The 20,518-nt window shown below is 38.1% G+C and overlaps 1 protein-coding gene and 2 long non-coding RNA genes across 5 annotated transcripts in view; 2 read left to right on the top strand and 1 right to left on the bottom strand.

Annotated features, from left to right (window-relative positions):
* Positions 1-15,145, top strand: part of USP53 (ubiquitin specific peptidase 53) — a 40,953-nt gene extending 25,808 nt beyond the window's left edge. For 2 of the 3 annotated variants that reach the window (XM_069801200.1, XM_069801285.1), the window contains exons 14-17: positions 1,358-1,399; positions 2,332-2,405; positions 10,404-10,503; positions 11,326-15,145. In XM_069801200.1, the coding sequence (XP_069657301.1) occupies positions 1,358-1,399; positions 2,332-2,405; positions 10,404-10,503; positions 11,326-12,310 (1,201 nt within the window). In that variant the 3' untranslated portion in view covers positions 12,311-15,145. The remainder of the gene's footprint in view (positions 1-1,357; positions 1,400-2,331; positions 2,406-10,403; positions 10,504-11,325) is intronic. The other variant, XM_069801348.1, reaches the window with a different exon arrangement.
* A 912-nt stretch (positions 15,146-16,057) lies between these two features.
* LOC138689127 (uncharacterized) lies at positions 16,058-17,879 on the bottom strand. Its single transcript, XR_011327985.1, has 2 exons — positions 17,516-17,879; positions 16,058-17,037 (listed from the first exon to the last, which is right to left on the bottom strand). It is a non-coding gene; the product is annotated as an uncharacterized lncRNA (long non-coding RNA).
* Positions 17,871-20,518, top strand: part of LOC138689165 (uncharacterized) — a 190,407-nt gene continuing 187,759 nt past the window's right edge. The window contains exon 1 of the long non-coding RNA XR_011328023.1: positions 17,871-18,241. This is a non-coding gene — a long non-coding RNA (uncharacterized lncRNA). The remainder of the gene's footprint in view (positions 18,242-20,518) is intronic.

The raw sequence follows: 20,518 nt of genomic DNA, 5'->3' as shown, positions 1-20,518 counted from the left end.
TATTGTGTGTCTTAAACTGTATGTGGAACATAGTTCCTACTAGAACCCATACATTCTTCTTTCAAACCTTGTTTGTATCCATAAAATGGAATGTGAGACCAAGCCTCACAGATGATGGCTAAATTTGAGCAAATTTTTGGACATATGTTTTCATGAAAAGTTTTTTTTGTGGAGGAAGAGAATAGCAAATACCAGGAAATGAAAAGGCTCCGACTTCTCTAAGCACAGATGCAAAATTTTAAAACTTATTTCATAAAGTATTGTAGCAAGTTATCAAAACAAATTTTTTTTTTATTTAAAACATACAAAATACAGCTTCTGTGTGAATTGAAATGTCTTTGGTTATTTTGGAACTGCAAGAAAGCAAAATCAGTCATTTGCTTAGTTCATAGTTTCCTAGGGAATTATTTTCTTTCGCATATGGAAGCATAAACAAGGACATAAAAATGGCCATGCCAGGATAGGGCCAAAGGTTCATCTAACATGCATTCAGTCTATACAAGTAGCCAGTACCAGATGCTTATGAAGGACAACAGCAGACAGAGTGGTATTTTGTAAGTGCATTCTTTTGGCCTGTTGTATTTGGGTGCTTTATGGACTTTCTGAACTGGAATTTATGACTGTGGTGTCCACTTCCCATTAAAAAACACTTTTTACCTCATGCCTTTATCTACTCCCCTCTTTTCCTCCCCCCCTCCCGCCTTTCCCTTCCCAACAAACTGTACAAAACCCCACTATACAAAAACCTTATGGGCTTTTTATTGGCTAATGATATAAATATGTATAAAGCTGCTCCCAGCCACGTTTATATTTTCAGTGTTTACGGTTGCCTCAAACCATGATTTCTATGGTTAGAACCATTTTATGCCTCATTTTTCAATATGCCCAAGAGGTAATGGGATGCTCAAGTACTGCATGTGTCTTTTCATGAGAGACAATATAATAAACTTAAAACAACTTAGTTCATTAAGAATCTGCTTACACTGTTATTTAAGTATTTGTCAAAGAAAAAAGAAACAAACCAAATGTACTTCATCCAAATACAAAAGACTTCTTTGGACTTACAGAAGGATTTTATATGACCGGTAATTAGAATTGACCAGCAATACTCGCTAGTTCCCTCCTAACCATTCAGACTTTGTCTCATAAAAACAAACAAACCCCAAATTAATTACTTGGAAGTTTTTAGAAGGTGGAAAAAAATTACTTAGCGTTTTGTTTGCTGTTAGGTTCTTTCTCCATTCTTCCTGTTTCTTTCAGTATTTTTCTTGTTTTCCTGTCCTTTCAATAACAAGAGTTTGGGTTTGTTTTTTTTTATTGTCACTCTATCTTCTTCCCTGCCTTACTCTTGGAGAAGGAAGGAATTGGCAGGGTCTTTGTCAGCTCCCTGTCTGGACTGGTAAGGCATGCTTTTTGCTTAACTAAACCAGCAAGATTTACTAAATCTGGTGATTTTTTTTTTTTAATTTTTTTTTTCTTCTCTTGGGTTTGTTGCTGTTATCTTCCAGTGTTGTTTCAGTTTAAGAAAAAGTTTTTAAATGAAAATCCCTGTGAATGAAAGACCAAGTGGCAATCAGAACTTAGAAGAATGATGTTTGTTGTCACAACAAAGTATTAATGAATAGGAAAATGGACAAGATAGAATGTTAGCTAACAGGTTATATGTACTTAACATATTGATACTGATGAGATTTTTGCATTTTTAGAAAACTTAAGCTTGTCATAGTCAGATGCTGCTATATGTGTAACTTTGAAATATTCAGGGTGTAAACTATTAACACTGAAAAATGTATTTGTTTCAGACGTAGGTGATACTGATGATAAATTCGTGGTTCTTTCTCATAGGTGACATGATTTTTTTATTGTTTAACTTTGGGAACCAGCTGTCTTTATTAAGCAGGCTGATGTAATATTAAGATCAAGAAAATTTGCTTTTTTATGCGCTGCTTATTAGGCATCCTGCTATTGTACTCTAGAGTAAGGCTGGGATGAGTGGGCATCCAATCTCCAGAATAAACTGGGAACACCAGCCTCACAAACTAGATATTTTTTATCTGTCCATATTAAAGGATTCAGGTCATCCTGAATTCATCTGCATCTGCACAGCCTGTCATGTGTGGGAGCAGTGTTAAAAGTATTAAAGGGCCACCCCTACTATCTTATGTATCTTCTGTGAAGTGTGTGTGCTAGTAAAAAAAGGGACAGTGATGATAACAAGAGTCAGTTTCGCACAGGCAAAGTTTTTATGGTTGTATGCACTCCGGGCAATAAAGTTTGTGGTCATATATAAATAGTTTAAGCCTTCAGATTACATGTATGCTTCTTTTACAGTGAACAGAACTTGTCAACCAAAAAAGCTGACAATATGTTACATTCAGTATCCCAGCAGAACAGAAACTTTTATGGTAAGAACTTTAACTTGTATAAAGAATAAGAAGTTTTCTAAAAATAGTTTAGATGTACCAAAATTTTAATGCTAACTTATTAATATCATACAGGAGATGGACAGATTTCTGATTAGCCTTTTGTATTTTACAATTTTGCTGCATAAGTTGTCATGGTATTTCATAAAATTGTTAAATGTATATACAATTTATCATTGTTTTCTTTTTTTTTAACAAGCCATAATCAAGTATTGCAAAATTAGATAATTTGTGTATCAGGTTGGCTGTATTTAGATGGGTTAGAAGAAAATTGGCATGGAATTTGTGGCTGTCTTGGCCAGGATGTTAGGGTTTTTTCATATACTTTTTTCAGTAGAGAGCTCTTTTGCTGACTCATCATAGCCTGTGTACTCTGTGTGTTTTTAAAATGGCAAAAGAAATCTGTTTTGTGGGTTTTTTTCCTCCACAGTGAATTCCAAATTTTGTTCTTGTTCACGTTTTTAACCTTTTCAGTGAGTTAGACTGATGGATAAAGATGGTAAGTGTTCATATCCCTTCTTGGTACATTTTATGGAGGTGTGATGGAGCAGCAGTTCAATAACTATCACTTTTTTCAGGGGCATTTAAAACATTCTTTTCCACAAAGTACCTTCATTTATTCAGTTTCTTGGCTTTCTCATAGAGCAAACGTACAGTGTAAATGGATTCCTAGCTATCTGCCATGATACATGGGTTCCCAAATAAAAGGGTTGGCTTTTATCAGTGCTCCACCATCATGTGAAGAAAACTGTTTGTGTTATGATGGTAGCAGCAGCAGTGGTTCCTTCCTTCTGTGCTAGGTCATGAATATGCATGGTGGGAGTTCACCTGTTCTTAGCATCTCCTTTCAGACAGCAGTGGCAGTGCTCAGTTGTGTGCTGAGTCATGTAAAAGCATGACATGTCTCCCAAACAGTTGTTTCACATGACCTCTAGCACCAAAGTAACAGGTTAGGTGATTTTTTTTTTTTTGTAGTGCTTAGATCTATTTTAAATACGGTATTCTGGTGTGAAAAATGTAAGTATCATTTTGGGAGGCTACAGCTGCTTTATAAATTGTTAGATAATCAGGATACAATGATTTTTCTTGCCACTGTCGTCCTCTCCTGTGTTTTGTTAAAAAGTATTTTCTTTATAGGTTGATAGAACAGTTTGTCCTTCCTTGTGCATGTCATCTACCACTGCCTCCTCAGGAAGATGGCCAATGTGTAACTGCTTCTGGCTGGTGTAGGTTCTCTGTACAAGAACTGAAAACACTATTGTTCACTAGTATTAGTGATTTTACCAAGGCCTGCAGTGACATGACAAGGGGCAATGGCTCTAAACTGAAAGAGGGTAGACTTAGATTGGACATAAGGAAGGAATTTTTTATGATGAGGGCGGTGAGAAACTGGCACAGGTTACCCAGAGAAGTTGGGGATGCCCCATCCCTGGAAGTGTTCAAGGTCAGGTTGGAGGGGGCTTTGAGCAACCTGATCTAGTGAAAGATGTCCCTGCCCATGGCAGGGGGGGTTGGACCTTTAAAAAGCCCTTCCAACACAAACCATTCTATCATTCGATGATTCTGTGATATTTGGATGACTCTATACTAGCATAAAACATCCAGTACAATTCATTTCACTGGCCTTAATTGGTGCTTTCTTTTTAATCCAATGAAAATGATTAAATCTCGATTTCTGTTGCTTATATTCTGCTTTGAGAACTTATTTCTCGGTTTAATGTTCTGGCTTTTGGTGGTGTGGTTTTGGTTTTTTGGTGTTTTTTTTTGGTTGGTTGGTTTTTTTTTTAGCAAGTGTGCATGTTTCTGCCTGCTCCTGCCCCCACCCCCCCACCCCCACCCCCCCAAAAAAGGGAAAAAGAAGAACCATGGTGATTTTGTTCACTCCCTGTGTTTTCCCCAAAAGCATTTCTGTGAGTTTTCTTGGTGGATACTAAGGAAGATTTTTTTTTTTTTAAATGTCTGGGTGAACTGTGGTATCATTTGTTTTCCTTCAAGATATGAAGCAATACCAGGAAGAAACACTTGTAATAAGGAAATCTACTTCCTTTTACATACTAATATGTCTGTGGGGTTTTTATAAAGTTGATAAATGCCTTGGCATATAAATATTATAGGTCAGCATGAGGCTAGCCAAAATCATTATCTACTGTTGCTGGAACAATGGAATGGTGCTCATACAAAGAGGTGCAATAAATACTAGGCCACTTCCCCAGGAAATGTTTGATTTTTATAGATATCATACTTCTTTTCAAATAATGTATAGTATAGTTTCTTCCAAGACTTAAACTGGGGGGATGGGTTTGCCATACCACTTTTATCTTTTCTGTCATTATTCCAATTTATTTTTTGGTTGTAGAAAGAGAACTGATTTGGTGTTTGTTTATTTTGACAACAAAAAAACCCCAAACCCAAAATTGATGTTGCATGGAATGAAAAGATCTGTTTTTGTATGACATTTATTCTGATTTAGTTCTGCACTATACTATACTTACCATACCAGTGGGAAAAAACTCCACACTTGTATAGCAAAAAGAAAAAAAAACCACCAGTGAAAAATACATAAAGGACTCTGTCAGAATGAAAAATAGGTGGGCTCAAACAATGTTTGAGCTTAGTAATAAGTATTCTCTGGAGAGAACCATGTACTGTACTTCAGTATACTTAAAGCTTTCAACATGCATTGTATGTTTTCTTTTAAAAAAGTGTTGTGATTGCAGGTGATCCTTAGAGTTAATCATAAAACATTGATGATAAGATCCCATCTATTCATTTATTCTAATTCAGTAACTAACTGTTTGAATAGTTCTGTAACAAAAATATATGTATTCTAAATCCATTGTGAAATTCTTGCGTGTGTGTGTTTTGGAAAATACTTTTAGTGTAAGTGATTAATGGACTGAAAAGACATCTGAAGAATTTGATCATTTCACATGTATGTGGGGTTAAAGATTTACGTAGACTCAGCTTTTTTTGGTTGTCTAAAAAGTGTGTCAGGACACCTTTAGCAAGGACAATAGTAGTCGTTTACAGGTATCAGTTGTATTACCTTATGTTACATCTCTGAATATTATGACAAGACATGAATTGGTAGGTAAATACCAAATGGACTCCTAGAAAATAGTACTTAAAGAAATGCTCAGTCCTTTCTGAGAAAGGAATGGAAGGTAAGAAATCTTTGTTAGCCTTTCACGGCAACTTGAAAAAATCTCTCTGGGTGGTTTTTTTTGTATGGAAAACTTAGGGAAATAATGTTGTACTTCTGATTATGACCACTGTATGTATAACTGTGCTTTACCAGTTCCTCATTTTTAACTGGAGCTGAATAAGTCTACTGTTCAGCAGTTGAGGAATTCTGTCCCTGACTTACAAAAATAAACTTATTGTTAGAGCATTATAAAGATAGTAACATTGGATTGCACAGTGGTGATGCAGATCAAATGGCTGCTTCTTTCACTGGTAGTAAGCAGTAGATAACTGTAGTGCTGAAGCAAATGTCCCACAAGGCCAATCCCTAATTTGTGTGATCAAACTTTGTCAGGAAAATGTGGATATTAAGAAAGCAGGTACAGTATCCTTAATTTATATTAATGAGTTAGTGCTTATGGAGTTTGAACTTGATGAACTGTGGAGGCTAATTTTTTTTTGTTTATAAAGAACATGTGACATGAACAGTGTGAGGGCAAAATTTCCACCCCCACATTCTTAAAGTTGAAGAAAGATTACTATAATTCTTGGAAGTTGGAATGGGCTATGGAATTTTTTTAATGGCTTTTCAGAGCAGTCTGTGTGCTAGCTACTGATAATCATTTTCAGTCATAAAGGGGTTTTAGTGGCTTTCATGACCACCCTCCCTGATTCCTAAGGCATAGATGTCTTCATAAAAATGCCACTCCTGACAATTTCAATAAAAGGCATTAATATTGGGAGGGTTTAAATAAAAAAATAAATCGTAGAAGCCTTGTTTTCTAGATTCCTCCCTTCCTGCACCCCAAAGCTCAGAGCACTTCATCCTTGAACTAACCTTATCAGTAGAATAAGCACTGTGATTAAAATTGGCCAAGTGCCTGATGGCCTTGTACTTAAGATGCAGTATTAAAAGCTCCCTGTTCAGTGATCTCAAAAAAGGATGTACTTAGAATCAATGCCTTAAATTAATAATTTATTCCCTTTGAAAATAAATGCAAACCAGTGTTTTTAATGTTACAAATTCAGAGGTTTTCCTATTAATAATTATTCAGCTCAATAGCATGAGACAACTCCAACTGAAATCTAGAATCATTCTGAAACTCTGGTGAGTATATAAAGAAGAATCCAAATTGCCTTTGTTTATTTGTCACTTCAGAAAACCCCACAAACAAACCATAATTCTGAAAAAGAAAACTCATCTTCTTAGGAAATCCATACATTTATAGTAATAATTTAAAATATGCAACTATACTTAAGAAAATCCAGTTATTGCCCTTATGGTGCAGTCAATGTATGTAACTGTCATGTTTGAAGAATTAAGTAGTGAATTAAAGCATGCAGCTACTTAATTTACTTAATACGAAACAGAAATAAATAAATGTTGGAGTGTCTTTAAATGATAGATTAAAGATTTTGGTTTAAAAAACAAACAAACAAAAAACCGAAACCAAACCAAACCCTAAACTTTTGGGGTTTCCAAATGTAGTCAAGCAGCCCATGAAGATTGAAATGTAAAGCATTGTCACATCTGTAATTCACTTTATTAATGTGAGAAGTTTGCAAATTTAAAATAGATGATGCAAACGTCCAGGATTGAGTTATAACAAAGACCTGATGTACTTGAGGCAGATCAGAATGAAGGGAGGGTAATAGTTGGTGTTCTTTGACCGTTCCTTCACTTCAGAACTTCTTTAAACTCTCACACATGCAAGTATGCATGCCCCCTCCCCCCCCAACAAAGAAAACAACAGTGGAACTTTATTTTCATTTTTTCCAGATGTTTAAAGCCATGGAAAAATATCCACTAATGAATATATAATAAATGTTTCGCACTGAATTTTGCTCCAGGACAGTTTCTTGAATATAAGGACCTTGTTTCTGAAGATGGTCACTGTTTTTTTAAAAATAATATTCTATTTTGGACAAGTTATAATGTGTTTACCTTCTTGACTGGGATTATGTTGTTGTTCCACATTTCCAAAGCTTCCAGTAAGTTTGTCTGTCACTTCAGCTGAATACACAAAAATGTCTGGGTTCCGAGAGAGGAATTTGCCGCACTACTTGTTACAAAAAATATTACACCTTGTTTATTTTATTGGCAACTTAAAAAAAAAAAAATTAAAAATCAGGTAGGAAAAAGTACAGGAAACATGCAGCTAAAACACATTAGAAGGAAATTGAATTTAATGTGGTTCACTCTCCCCACTCCCCCAAAATTGGGCTTTGCAGATTTGTACAAATGCTCTGTATGTGTAAATGGAGGTATTAGAGGAGAACTTGACTGTCCTACCTGTTGGCTATAGAATAGCTGTTAATCTTTTGAAAATCTGGATTGACTATTCAGCTGTGAAAATAGATGTTCATAAATCTTAAAAGCAGACTGGTTTGTACGTCAAAAACCAGTTACGTTTTATTTATTGGCAAGCTTCTTATGCCCCATTGATAAGGATGTCTGTCTCCAGCTGAGCACGGCGCTTGTGTGTCCCATATTTAGGTTTGCAAAGAACGTAGAGCCAGACTTCCCAGTCGAGTCTGCGTCTGGTTTTAACCATGCATGGATATCCTGTCAGCAGAAGAGAAAATAACACATCTATTTTTAAGTTAGCTGGAATTCTGAAGACACAAACCACCCGGTATCGCTGGGCAGCTTTGGCTGAATGGGTGCTATGGGCATGCCAAGGAAACAGCTTCTTAACCTTTGCTGCCATCTCCTGGCCGATTTGTGGTACTGACTCTCGGAAGGGCCGAACGTCCTAAATTCCTTGGGGGTTTGGCTTGGAGTAAAAGTTAAAAAATTAAAACCTGTAATCTTCACATCAGGCGGTTTGGAGAATTAAAGAACAGTTGTATCAGCGATTTATTTGCTATTTTTAAGTAGACGTGCTCTTGTATAAAAGTAGATACATTCAAAGTCTGAAAGTTAAAAACACTAGCTTCAGACACTGTTAATCTAGCAATTTTGCTAATTCATTCCTAGGACTGTATCCTGACGTTGGGACTGAGATGAAATACTGAATTGGAAACATGCACAGGAAATAATGCGTCAGAGCCTGTGCTTTTTTTTTTCCAGTGAAGCTATTTACAGTTCATTAAAATTTGTAGCAGAATGAGGTGTTTTCTGTTCAAAATATTACCTCAGTGTTAGTTAGCTCTGATGTCATGGCCCACTGGAGCAGTTTTGAACTTGCTTTCAGGTTAATTGGTTGTCCCTTGCCAGTGTCACAAGGGCTCATTCAGTAACAATATTTTCCCATGAGTATTCTTTGTAAGGTTGTGGTATTGCTTGTCATCTGGAATAGCAAGATTTTTTTTATATTAATTTTTTTTCATTTTGGGGATCGGAGGAAAGACATATGAGGGCTTTGTCTCTTGTGCTATATGCCATTTTAGCCTCTACAACCTGTGTTCTTTGTCAAAGATTTAGTGCCTTTAGTCTTCATCAATTAAAGATAGGGCAGATATTGACCCTCAAAACAAGTATCACCCAACAGCCTCATCCATAGATTTTAGTTTGGTTCTTTTCTGTTATTGGTTTTTTGACTCGTATATTCATCATTCAAACGTTCCAAGACTTTATTTAAACTTGGGGAAATAACAAGGGAATAAAAAAAAAATCTTAGCTTGGTAAGATTACATCATTTAAAAATAGATACAAAGTTTTTGTAGTTTTTGTTGATGAAAGTGTGGAACAGCCTACATTATCCCATTGGAACTTGTCTAAGTTAGTACTGTCTACTGAACAAGAGATTATTTTACTAGAGATCAGACAATGTATGCTGCCTTTTTTTTAATTTAATTCCTGTTTTTCTGAAATAGGCGTAGTAGTTATATGTATCTAGTCTATACATACACAAAATAAGACTTCTTTTGAATGGCTTCAGAGCAGGTGACCAATTATAATGGGCCAATCATTGCATTAGGAAGACTTCTCATATCTATCGCTAAACAAATAGACTGTTGCTTGTCATTTGCCAAGAAAGTGTTGTATTCTGTGTGGTGTTGATGTGGATACTTCAATGCTTCCTTTATTTACTGTTAACTAGGAGTTGCATTGTTCAGAAATTGTGTATTTTTAGAGAATGATTCTTTGCTTTTGCCTGTGAATAAAAGGAGCTTCTAGAGTGTGAGTGTAGTAGTGTTGGCCCAGGCACTCTCATGTTGTGTGTTTAGGGCATATGACTGAGAGTGCTCCCTGTCTGCTCAGCATCTCTACAGCATCTGTACAGTTTGCTGTAAGTTTTTACATCTGTTTCAAAGAATGCATAATGCATTTCTTTTAAAAACAACCAACAAAAAAACCCACCAAACACAAACAACAACAAAAAACCCAACCACCCCCCAATCCCTACAGTATTCATTCCATTTAATTATTATTACATGATGTGAAATTTCTGAAATCATAAGTAGTTTTAATTTTGTAATTTAAATGACTTTGTATGTTTGAATAAACACGCTTTTATAAAAAGCTGCTTTTAAAATGTGCTTTTAGTTAGATGAAGTGTTAAAATGATCTTGAAAACATGTCTGTAGGACTTCAAAATTGTGGTAATTACCTGTTTTCTGGTAACAATAAAAAAAAAAAAAGGGAACATTTCCTCCAGATTATTTTGGAGGAATATAAAATCTGACCTGTGATGGGTTGTCTTCAAAATGGTTATTTTGATCAATGGCAAATCTTGAAAAGAATTAAATGTTGTGTTGTTTTTTGTTTGTTTTTGTAACCTCTGAGGAATTACAAAGAAGGAATTGGACTGTATTTCTGCTTATTTTGAAATAATTTTTTTCTACCCCCAGACTTGAGGAAAGACCCAGTCAATTCAGAAATTAACTACAGACCTCATGTTAATTTCCCGACAGAGCTACATTTGCAGGTGCCCAGTCCTCCAGTAAAGAGGTAACTAATGCTGGCATTAATTTACTATGTAGTAGTTTAAGAAATACTAAATTCTGTTATGTGATAGTAGTCAATATTAACCATGCAAATTTAAGGTATTGAATGTTTTTGACAGAAAATGCCTTTTGTATTTTACATAACCGATAGGGCCAAATGCTCTCTGTCTTTATTTTAATTTTAATGCTGCCAGTGGAACCAAATAGCTTACATTGTTTTAAACCATCTTATCAGAGCAAAAGGGTTATGAAGTTTTCTATTTTGACTTGATATACTACAACAAGCAGTGATTAACCAATTTGTGGTTAGTGCAATAACCACATAAAGTTTTGAAAAGTTTGGTTGGAAGGAGAGGAGAAGGTAACTTCTGCTTAGAAGCTGCTGCTATATACCTGTTGTTGCTAATTTGAACTGTAAGTCCTCAGTACCTCCTAAAAAATCAAGAATCTAAATACAAATTTAGCACCCAAAAGTAACATCTAATATTTGCGAAATGGCTGTATCAGACTGAGTCACAGGGATGCTTAGAAGAGAGCAGAGGCCATATTTGAAGCAGGCCTGAAAGTTGAAGGAATTTATCTTACGTTACAGATACTTAATCTCTTGCAGATTTTTTGGGGCACGTTACATTCCAAATGAAACCTTGGAGTGATTTAATACAACTTTTAATCAAATGGCTCTATGTTGAGCAGATCCCAATTCTCCAGTTGGTTTGAACATTTAAGCAGTGTTACCATGGCTGTCTTTGAAAAAAATCCTTGGGTTATTTGAGCTTTTTTTTTATGGTTTTATGGATACTTACATCCTGTGTGTTTTGTATTTTAGAGCTGAAATGCCTGAGACCAATAGGAAACTTTTCCAATCATCAGCTCTACAGCCGGTTCTTAAAGACATTGTTAAGTCGGAAAGTAGGAACAAGGCAAACGAACAGAATTCTTTAGAGTGGCTTAATCCAGACAAGATTGAGAAGATGAATGTGTCAGTATATTGTGCTGATGGCGTATCCCACCCCTATACAGAAAATGTCTGCGGAAGGAAGCTGATCAATAATGACTTTCACTCCTCTTCCCAGCCGCAGTCTCATTATGCAAGAACGTTTGGTCCCAAGGTGGGGTTGTCACCTTGTGTGCCACAGAACCTGTCAGAAAGGCCCATGGTGCTTCCCCCTCCCAGTGAGCATGCCGGGCACCCACTCCGAAGGGCGGATGCTCTTTGGGTGCCTGAAGCAGTGTACCAGAATCTTCCTCCCCCTTTACCGCCCAAGAAATACGCTCTGAATGCTTCGCCAGGATCAGAAAGTAACTCAGCAGCTGATGTAAAATCAACAGAAGTGTTGCAAAATAATCCGGTAAGGCAAACAGGTACACCTTTAAAATCTGCATCAGAAGCAAGCATATTTACAAATGAACAAAGGCTTAAAGAGCCGTTTCAAGGGAATGAACTGTTTGTTCATAAACCGGATTCTCCACCTCGCTTATCAGTTAATGACTATTGGACTGTGTCTGAAAACTTCTTAAAGAAAGGATCTCGTCATACGGGACCAGGTGCTGCCTATGTGGATGGAAATGATAGTGTATCCCTAACGACATATTTTTCAGTAGATAGTTGTATGACTGACACATACAGGATGAAATATCATCAGAGACCCAAGCTGTATTTTACAGATAGTGGAAGTTTTCACAAAGAAAAGCATCCTCCATCAGCTGGAGTAGAACTGAGTGCTACATACCATGCTACTCTTGAGCCCAGGCATCCCACATCTGAGCAAAGGTACAAGGCAAATGTAGAAGGCATACACTGCAGTAGATAGATTCTTAAAAAAAAAATAAAAATCTGGATCTGACTTTTGCATTTCATGTAGTCTGTAAATGGGCACAAACCTTGAATCTGTGTGTGTGTGATAACTAGGTACCCAGTTGACTGTACTTTGCTTAGGAGTTACAACTGTTTAAATGAATATGCAAATAGAGGTGGACAGAGGAGAAGAGGTGCTAAACTTCTGGTTCTTTGATTTGTTACTCTAGTTGCCTTAATGTTTACCTCTGTTACTCAGCTTGTCTTCTACAGTTTATATTAAAAATGGTCCCTTTGCGTGTATGCATCTTACAGCAGTGGGATCAACTAGACGTTAATAACTTTGTAAGGAGATTTAATTAATTGCAGTTTAAAAAGTGTTCCTTCAGAATGTGGTCACTACATACTTAGACTAACAGAAAGGATAAACATATTACCATATATAATGCAGTAAATGTAGTTAAAATAGAGCAGTATTTGTCCTGATACGTAGCAGGAGGTGACATAGGTTTTTTTTGACTGACTTTGCTGAGAGTCTCTGCTTTCACAAACCTTCAAGTGTCTTTAATACAAGTTTACCCAGAGAATTTCTAACTTTTTATTTGAAAAGCCTTAATAATAATAATTCTTTAAAAACGGTTCTGGTTTGCGAGTGTTAAATAAGATTTTCAAAGGGAATTCAAGTAAACTGCAGTAATAGACTGTCCTATTAATATACCTGCTCTATGTTAGTGTACATTTTTAAACACATTTACCGGAGTTGTTCACCCTATATATACTTTAACTTATTAAAATTAAATTTAACCACATAAGCTACAAACTGATATAGCAGAATAGGATGCTAATTTTAAAATACAGAGTTATCATGCAACTATGAAACATTAGTTTTGTAAGGTTTTAGATGCATTTACTACTTATGTTCAGTTCCGATTTATTCTACAATTGCATGCAAAGTCAATGCTGCTATTTATTGAACTTCCTATCTTTTTTCAGCTTGACATTTTAAGCAATGTTTAATGGGGATCAGACATTTGATTTTACTGGCATTTTTCCTATTTGGAGCAGTCCTACGCATGGATGTGTTCTGTATTAGCAAATCAGGCTGACTGAACCTGCAGCCGTTCAGACTGCGGTGGCTGAGGGGACATGAAAAGAGGTTCCTCACTCTTTCTCTGCTCTAGCACCCTGCCCTGCAGTTTTGGCAGCTCTGGCATTTACCATGTCTTTTGGTAAACTGACTTATTTCAGTAACAAAGAGGAGTATTTATTTGGCTTTTATTTGGTTAGTTAAATCAGTGCACAGAACTACTTAGTGAGTGCTGAGGCCCAGCACATGGCCCAGTGAGGGCTGGGGAGGAAAGCAGGGCCAACAGGTTTTTGCCCCCATGGCAGCCCTAAGCATCAGTGAAATGACCCACTGTGTCCTGTGTTAGAGGCAGGGGCTTGGAGTTCTCTTTCAGTCTTAACGTAACATTGAACTATGTATAACTTAAAATTAATGTCAGCAAAGTCTGACACAATCCGAAAAGGCTATATTTTGCCATTATTCATATTAGAGTGTTAACTTGGGGTGCTGCTCATTACATCTAAACATAAATGCCTTTTAGTTATGAAAATAATGCAAGAAGGTTAAATATGCATAATAAACACTCTTGCTTATACTAGCACTGTTAGTCAGGCTTTTTTATGTTTATAAACCTTATATGAGTTTTAGTGCTTCAACCAAATGTTGGCAGTTGTTTAGCATGATTATCCAAGGTATACATTTAAACAGTAGTTTCGGTTATTCTGTGTCAAGGTCAGTTGTTTGTTTGTTTTGTTGTTTTTTTTAAACTACATGCAACTTACAGTAGAACTGGAACATATATGCAACAAACCAGGTATCTCAGATGAATCTTATTTCTACCTTCTTGATCAAAATTTATTGTAGCACTTGGAAAAAAAAATTCTAGAATTTGTAGTGCAAATAATTATGCATGTTTAGGTATGGCTGCTGGTAAACAGCAACTTAAAAAGATTATTCTTTTGTAAGAAAATCAGTTGAATGCAGAAAAAGAACCCTGAAAATGTAAGAACTTGGAAGATTCCTAATTGTCGTATTTTTTGAGAGATTTCAGAACCTGTAAATTAAACTTTTCTAGTTCATTAGCAATGTTACATAATATATATAGCCAGTTACATAAAACGGTGTTCTAATACTTGTGTAAAAACAAAGATTATTGGAATTTGTAAATAATGTATAATTTGTAAAATGTTTTGCAAAAATCTTGTATTTGAAATGACAGTATTTTTATGTATGAATAGCACAGCAACAACTGTGAATGATGTTAGAACACTTATTTTTAAACATGCATAGCAATGTTCATATTTCTGTACAATGAGCAATATGAATGCCTATTACTGACACCAATGAATTTGGCTTCCAGTAAGCACAACTGGTAAACTTACTTTTAAAGTAGCTGCAGTAGTTTAGATGTACTTCAGGCTCCTTGCTTTGCTTGAACCAATCTTACCAGACAACTTTGTGACCCATGTTTACAAGGTATTTAATTATAGTAAATAGACAGCTAATCGAGGCACCTTTGTTTTTATATTTGACTCTGCACTCCATGTATGTATGTACGTAATATTTGCTAACTAATATGTGATAACTTGTTTTAACTTACCTAGGGTGCCTATTTATTTTTTTATAAATGTCCCCTTCTGGCTATAGATTTGTATAAGAGCCTAGACAATTTTTGTAACAGTAAAGACATTAACAAGTCTTGTAATTAATATATTTTTCAGTCTTTAGAATTATTTTCTTGCAAAGTTCTGCTTGTTCAAACTATCAGATAAAAATTTAAACATCTTTGCCTTCTGTTCTTTTTGTACTCCACACTTTTCTAAAAGAAAAAAAGTTGGCCTTCCAGAACTACATTTTTCCAACAGTGACAGATAATACTGCTACTAAATGGTTAAGTTTTGCAGAGATGGTGGTTCAGTTACCTTTTTTTGAACAGTAAAATTCGTCTTCTGAAGTATTTGTTTATAAAGCTGTTAATGTCTCTCTAGCTTTCTAAATACCTATGAAATGCATAAAGCAATTTTAATACCATGATCCCACAGCCTTGGTGACAACAGATTGATTAGTTACATGAGCTTCCACCTTACTACCTTTGCTCCATTAGGGATAGGTGAAATTTGCCTTGATGCATGTATTCACGTGCTCCAGGAGCGTATAAAATAGCTTGAGCCCAACACATCACAAACCTGCACTTAGAAAGTTAAAAGCTAACAAAAGGCTCTTAAGACTTAACCTCACCTGTCCTCCTTACCAAAAGAGAAGTGGAGCAACATTACAGTGCTTCCCTAGAAGGTTGTTCCCTTGAGATTTTGGGGGGGGGGGGGGGAGACTAGTGAACTTTTCTCTTTAATAGCTACCTTTGAAAAACTGGAAAATCCATTTTTCTGTTTGTGAGAATGCAATCACAGTTTAGCACTCTTCTGCACTGTGATTCAAGAACTCTGAAACTGCTGACTTATTTCACAGGTACCAGCAGCCAAGATCAAAAATGCTAGCAGGTAAAGGCATCTCTGTTCTTAAAGCATAGGTCTGATACATGAAGAAAGCCACTGTCAGAGGAAGAATTATCTTTAACAATGAAACAAAAATAAAGGGAAAGAGCATATGCCCACTTTTGCATCCCGATTCCTATTTAACCTGACAGTAGCCTGTTTTCATTTAACGTTAGAAGACACTGAAACACTCTACACTTCAAAGTCTCTGAAATCTAGTTATTTTTATTTGTTCCTGAAAAAAAACCAACCATGAACTGTACTTCTCTGAATTAGCAAATAGTAGTCACATGGGAAAAACACTCAAGAAAACTGAACCCCCTTCATCCGTAGTTGAAGACTGTCTTCCCCAAACCTGATCAGGTAAAAAGCCTACTCTGTGTACTTGGCTCCCTTTTCTTTTTCCTGAGAATGCAAGAGACTCCTTCATTTAACACTGTGAGACAGAGGAAGTTTTGATGGGGCATGTGGAAGTTGAGACCTATTACTGTCTACTTCTACTCATCCATGGAAGAGGGTACTTTACACACAATCTGCCAGCTACTCAAGAAAGCTGTTCTTGTAAGCTTGCTCCTTCACTGTTTATAGCAAGGAAACTGGAATGCATTTTTATCTAACTCAGTAAGCAAGGGCTGTTAAACACTGGCATGTTTCAGAAGGCACAGTTAACTGCTGAAGCTAGAATCTCATGCACACTGCGGTATAAAGAGAGAAAAGTAGAATAGAAAACCAAACTGCATCAAACCCTCATGATTAACTTTTTGAAAGAAACAGCTGGGTAAGCTTCCATCCACTGAGGGAAAAAGGTCTGAGTTAGCACTTCAGTCTACATAAGAGCTGGATTTTATTCTCAGCCACTCTACAGTCTGTCCTTTCACTTGATTTTATTCAAACAGTACATATTTTCATTTCTACTTAACAAACCTTTAGGCACTAATTACAAAAGCACAGTCAAGCTGTCTTATGTGACCTTTAAGGCACAGTTTAGAACACAGAAACAGGATACTGGTAAAAACCTGAACCGTAATACTTGTGATACAGCCGGAGTTATGATATAGTGTGTATATATGCCTCTTGCATTCAGACGCAAGTGGAGGCATGTTCCCAGTTGTCTGAGCTGCACAAATGGTCCTCCTCTTCCACTGCTTGTTTTCATAAGGTGCATCCTGTGATTAGATAGTGGCTCTACAGAGAACAGAAGAAGTCCAGTTACTTTTGTAGTCCTTGGAAGATAACAGCAAACACAACAGAAGCATCAAGCATGCTTTCCAATCCAAGAACCGATACTATATATATTTTGTTGTTGTTGTTCAAGGGGAAAAAATAAATCACGCTGCCGGTTGTTTGGAATTAGCTTTACGTTTCTTCGGCGGTGTTTGTGCTTTCCAGGCCTTCCTTTTGAGGCTGGGACGCTCCAGGCAAGGAAAGCCAGAGCTGCTCCCCGGTGCCCGCTCCCCTGCCAGGAGCGGTACCTTCCCCCACGCCTGTCCGCACGGCTCACCCGCGGGCACCCCAGCGAGGCAGGAGCTGCCCTCCCTCCTTCCCTCACCCCCGGGCCGCCCACCGCCCCCTTCCTCCCTCCCGGAGCCGGTGCCTCAGCGCAGCGCCGGGCCTCCTCGCCCAACGGGCGGGTGGAAGCCCGCCCCGCCGAGAGCCGGCTGACCTGGGCCCGGCGCCCTCAGGGCAGCAGGTAGATGACGACGAAGAGCGCCAGGTCGAAGAGGACGAAGAGCCACAGGTCCAGCCAGTAGGACTGCCCCGACAGCGACCGGCCGCTATCCGCCACCGCGCCCCGCTGCTGCTGCTGCTGCTGCGGCTCCCGCCGCCCCGCCGCCGCCATGTTCTCGGGCGTCGCAGCGCCGCACGGCGGCACCCACCGCGCAGGCACCGGCTGCTCTTCCGGGTCGGGAGCCAATGGGAGCGGAGCGCACGTACTGCCGCCCCGCCGCGCGGGCCGGCACCGCCCTCGCCGCCTCAGGTAGCGCCCCGCCCTGCTGGAGGCGGCGGTTAGTGGCGGTTGGCGGCCGTTGGCGGCCGTTGAGGCGGGAGTGGCGCCGCTGCGGCCTCCGTCGCCACCCGGTGACGGCGCTGGTGTTTTGCCGCCTAGCTCTCCAAGTACGGCTGCGCTCCCTCGCTGCTCTCCTCTCCTGGCAGGCTGCCGGCGCGGTGGCCCCTTCCCCCCCCTCGCTGCTGAGGGGCTAACGGCCGTGCCGGGGCGGGCTCATGTGGTAAAGATGCTAGACGTGGAGGGAGCTCCTGCTTCTCCTGCTGGTGTGGGGAGAAGTGATGCTTGCGGAGGCTCCCTCCGAGCTGGTGACTGACATTTCTGCAGTAGTACCTGGGCACTACTGGTGGCTGCTCCCTGCCAGTCCTCAGGGCGCTTGGCCAGGTGAGACAAGGGTGTGGGGAAAAGCAGGTGGTCAGTCCTGTCAGACCGCCTTGGCCTTGCTCTGTTAAGCTGGATTGGGACTTGTGGGGAAATAAATATTCACAAGTTCTTCCTGATACGGTTTCTTGGAAAGCAGATGATGCCCTGGAGGAAACTAAAAGACCTTTTGGGAAACCCTGCTGTGCCGGAGTTTAGGAAAATTGAAATTGTTTTAAGATACACTCCTATCCTGGAAGGCTAGTTGGAGCTTGTACACCCTAAACAAACGTGGAGAAGGTCACCCAGATAGTGTATACTGTGTGCTTTATTTACACAACACACAGCTGCATAAGAAATCAAATTAAGCCGCACAACCTGATGCTGTACTCCTAGTTGGGATGTGCTACCCTCAGTCCAGCCAGTTCACTCAGTACTGAAAGGAGTGCAATTATTTTCTTTGTGTCTAGAAGAGTGACCAGAAACTTAGGAGTATACTAAACAAAAACTTCCTCATTGTAGCTATTAACCCTTTTTAGCCTCATACTAACAGAAAAGGCCATACTTGCTGCAGAACGCAGAGCAGGTATATCTGAGTTTAACTTCTCATGAGCATGCATTTAGGGGTAGCTACTTTCTCTAATAAGTTCTACCATTAGAAATAAGATTGAACTTGAATTTGTCTTTATATAGCAAGTATCAGTTAAGTGTATGGTGTTAGGTGAAGTATATTAGAGATTTTGGGGGGAAACAATGCCAGTACTTCCCCTTTAAGTCTCGGACCCATCTGTATTACCTCATTTGAGCAAAAGGAATTGTGGATTTTAGGTTTCCCCACAGCAAATGGTTTCCTATTAGATTGCAAAGTAATGTAATTCTCCTAGTCTAATTTACTAGGCTATCTCATTAAAATTCTAATATAATAATCTTATTTATTAGTTTACCAAAGCTGTACCACTCTCCTCCATCCCTTTAATTGATGATCTTATCTCAAGTATTGGAGACTGAGTCTTTAAAGATTTTTCCTTGCTTTTTAAGCATAGGTGCTGACAACATCTGTGTGCAGTATTTTGGAGTTGTTAAATACTTTTCAGCGCTCTTTTTTTTATTAATAATTATCAGATTACTTTTTAGTTTGTGGCCTTGCATGTAATCCGGAATTAACTAAAATAATTTCTCAAATACATGATGAAAAAAATACCCTACTGATTATTTTAGCCAATCAATCAAACAAATCTGGTAACCTAGATCAAAATAGCCATGAATCAGGGTGTTACTGGGCTGTGGCAGAGGTAAGTGCATTGGTGCTAGAGTTCCACTTTCTGAACCAGAAGGATGCAAAACCTAAATAGTTAGCGTATTCAGGGAAGAAAGAGAAAACATATTCAGAAACTTAATACAGCTTTCATTCTAGCCAGTAAAGTCTCTAAAAGAAATATAATGGCATTCTCCAATTTCCTGAAACCTTTGACATGTAATTGTTAATACATGCAATTTAGAAGCAATATTGACATGCAGCTGATAATGAAGGTCACACTCTTTAACAGCACTTCGATGGTTAGGGCTGCTGTCTTACAGTTTAGTCTGCTTTTTCAGTGCGCATAGCTTAACTGAAAGAGGCTGTCACATGGCTTATTGCACGCCATTATTTATCCCTCTCTCTTTTAAAGGCTTTAGCATCTAAACAAAATAGCCTAGAGATAGACAGAATTTTGTAATAGTGTTGTTTCCAGATTTTAGGGTGTTGTTTTTGTTTGGTGGGGGTTTTTTTTAGTTTTTCATACCTTTGCTTTTCAGTTTTACATCTCTTTGTAATTGAAAATTGAAGGACTGTTTAAAATGGTTTTCTCTTCATTGCGCTGTGTGTGGTATATCTGTCCACTGAAAGATGATTATGTAAAAAATACCTACACTGGAAGTTGCATACAATCCATATCCGGGGGAGGAAACCAAATTCATAAAGAAGGGTCATCTGTCTTACTCTGGACTCGAATACTGTTTGCGTCGTGAGAGCATTTTGGCAGTAGAGGGAGCCATGAGATGCTGAAGACCACAAAAATACAGGCTAAGAGAGGATTCAGTTATAAAAATAATTGAAGGAAAAACGGTTTTTCTTTTTTATTCAGTTATGGCCAGCAAAAAGACAGTCAAGGAGAGCCAAGAAAACAGGGGAGTAGATTTTGCGAGGCATTTTGAAAACCCATTAAAATCATAATGTAAATGTACCTGTTCAGAAATGGTACTTGAAATTGGACCTGTAACAAGCAGCATGTGAATAAGCACACAGCAGAAGATTGTCTA

This window comes from Haliaeetus albicilla, chromosome 1, assembly GCF_947461875.1.
Source record: "Haliaeetus albicilla chromosome 1, bHalAlb1.1, whole genome shotgun sequence".
Lineage (NCBI taxonomy): Eukaryota > Metazoa > Chordata > Aves > Accipitriformes > Accipitridae > Haliaeetus > Haliaeetus albicilla.
The sequence above is the reverse complement of the archived record's forward strand: the minus strand, read 5'-3'. Positions and strand labels throughout refer to the sequence as shown.